The sequence below is a fragment of the Arachis ipaensis genome, chromosome B03 (assembly GCF_000816755.2).
Source record: "Arachis ipaensis cultivar K30076 chromosome B03, Araip1.1, whole genome shotgun sequence".
NCBI classification, from domain to species: domain Eukaryota; kingdom Viridiplantae; phylum Streptophyta; class Magnoliopsida; order Fabales; family Fabaceae; genus Arachis; species Arachis ipaensis.
Window position 1 is genome coordinate 2,166,202 of NC_029787.2, and position 2,950 is coordinate 2,169,151.

The window sequence follows — 2,950 nt, forward strand, 5'->3', positions numbered from 1 at the left end:
TTTCTTATTTTTCCTCACCTTTTATAAAATTTTTGTTTTAGTTTTGGTAGGTTAAATTCTTTTTGTTTGTGTTTTAATCCATGTTGTTAATTTGTTCCATTAAATAATGAAATGTACCATATTAATATTTGACTTCTAACGTATTAAGCAAACAACAAATACTAAAATAAAAATAAAATTATCAATGATCTAAGTATAAATAAAATGAACAGCATGTACAAAAGAAAATAAATTCATTATAATACAAACTTTAAAAGAATGCAAATCTTAAATTTGCTCGCAAATCCTTTTGGTGGTGGTGTTTGGAGGATTGTGGTGGGTTGTGAATGTGATCGGCGCGGGAGTGCATAGCAGTGTTGGATGAAAGAAATGATGTGGTGCAGCAGTTGGTGGTAGTGTTCCTTTACCTGCATGGGGTCATGCCTACCACGCAAGCCACGATGGCGCTCTGCAATTCTTCTCTCTTCACTTGGGTTTGGACTTTGGAGGTTGTTTCTTCCATTTTACCCAAAATTTGACCTTAGATATGGCTAAAGTTTTATAACATTTAAAATGAAAACAAAATAAGAGAATTGAGTGGGCCTGGCCCAAACAAACAAGGCCCGAAAGACCTAATAATCATTTTGGAGGTTCCTCTCCTTCCTCTCCACCTACGATCTCCCTTCCACCGTATAGTCATCGCAACCATGGAAAACTGTCAACAACATCATCACCACCACCTCCAAAACCAAGACACTTCATCAGCATCACCTCCCATCACCGGCACATGCTGCAAGTGCGGCGGCCCTACTACCTTCCCCCCTCCCCCGCCAGGTCCNCACCTTCCAATCTCCGGCCAAGCGCATCCACTCCCCCGACGACATCCGCCGCTTCCACGAAAGCGATTCCGGCAAGAACTTCATTGGCTTCGTCGTCGCACTCTCCGAATCTATTCGCGGTCACAAGATCTCCGACCCCTGCCCCGAGTCCCACACCCTAACCGCCATCGTCTCCATCTTAGAAACCCTAACCCAATGGGTCGATGAGATCCCTCCCGTTCAGCAGTCCGCAAGATACGGCAACATCGCCTACAGAACCTGGCACCAGAAGATGTCCGATTCCGCCGAATCCCTTATGCTCCGATTCCTCCCGGAGAATCTCAAATCGGTGACGATCGAGATCGTGCCCTATTTCACTGACAGCTTCGGGAACTCGAGCCGAATCGACTATGGAACTGGCCATGAGACGAATTTCGCGGCTTGGCTGTATTGCCTGGCCAGATTAGGGTTAATAAGCGAAGAGGATTACCAGGCTGTGATTTCTAGGGTATTTGTGAAGTACCTTGAGTTGATGAGGAAGCTTCAATTGGTGTATTGCCTGGAACCAGCTGGATCACATGGTGTGTGGGGTCTTGATGATTATCACTTTTTGCCATTCATATTTGGTTCTTCTCAGTTGATTGATCACAGGTACATGAAGCCGAAATCGATTCACAATCAGGACATACTGGAGAACTTCTCCAATGAATACCTATACCTCGGTTGCATTGCCTTCGTGAAGAAGGTGAAGAAGGGTCTCTTCGCGGAGCACTCCCCCATGCTGGATGATATCAGCGTGGTGCCCAATTGGAACAAGGTCAATAGTGGTTTGCTCAAGATGTACAAGGCTGAGGTCTTGGAGAAGGTCCCCATCATGCAGCATTTCCTCTTTGGATCACTCATTAAGTGGTATGTCTCAGCATCTTGATTCTTGTATGCTGTGCTGTCATCACCATACTGCTTAATTATGTAATGAGATTTGTCTCCAATGCTTGTTGCATGAGTTGATCATTATAATTAGTATCGGACATGATTGTCTCGTGTGTTCCATCTGTAAGCCAACTCCTGAATGTCTCCCTGATCCTGGGAAAAAGGGTGGAGGTTATTTAGGATTAGCAGCGGTGCTTGAATTGTTTGCAAACTCTGTGAAAGTATAATTTGTTTTTGTTTTGTACCAGGGAGTAATTCATGGGTTCTCTCTCTTCCAACGACTTGTGCTTGGATTCAGCTTGGCTGTGAGACCAAGATATAATCCAGTTTGATCATATCACTGGTGTAGGAAGACATTACGGGGAATCATATCTCACAGCAGTTTAGTTCATTGATCTTTTTTTTGTTTCGGTGTTGAAGTGCTGGTTCACTGTTGACTGTTATTCTGGATGCACGCATTAGTCAAAGTAAATAATGGGTAGTGTTTATTCATCTAATACAGAGAATAGAGATATATAGTATATGAGGAGAATGTTTGCCGCCCACATCACGTTTAATGATTCTGCGCATTCAAGTTTCTATATGATCTAGACAATGCATGCTTGCTGATGGTTTGGAGTCCTAATTTTGTAGGATTGAATTTCATGTATAAAGAAGTTTAACAGCTTAAACAAAATATATAATCAATTTTCTGTATTCGAAATTATCAAACTATTTCATTTTAATATTTTCAAATTTTCTTTTGTACATGAATAATTTGACTTGATCATTCATGTTAAAATATTCTTAGTTATTAACACTAATTCACTCTGAAAATTGTGCTATATATGCATTCGGTAATATTCTTCAATTATAATAGAAGAATTGGTGAAAAGTATTAGAACTGGTAGAGTTTTCTATTGCTTTAGCATATAGGATCACCGGCTGCCCGTCCCTTTGTTTGGAGGGATAGAAAGATGAGATGAGAAGATGGGGGGAATTGCCATTGGCAGTTTTATTTGGTATCAAATATTCCCAACAGCAGCCCGGGAGTATTCAGGAATCATATGGGAACTTGGCTGAAAGGTTTTGCTCTTCGCATTGGCAAGGGGAATGCTATCACAGAATCCAGAGCAATCCTTGAAGGCTTAAAAATTGCATGGGAAACTGAACACTACAACCTCATAATAGAATCAGACTATAAATCCAGAGCAATCATAGGGCATGCATTGCCGGTTCATTGT

General features: G+C 41.5%; 1 protein-coding gene across 1 annotated transcript; it reads left to right on the forward strand.

The window, feature by feature from the left end:
- Nucleotides 266-2,426, forward strand: LOC107629333 (serine/threonine-protein phosphatase 2A activator; the record flags this gene model as incomplete). The annotated part of the gene is given in 3 exon segments (XM_016332100.2): nt 266-817; nt 819-1,706; nt 1,976-2,426. Coding segments are annotated over 3 exon segments (1,026 nt in total), but the record flags the coding sequence as incomplete, so codon positions are not given.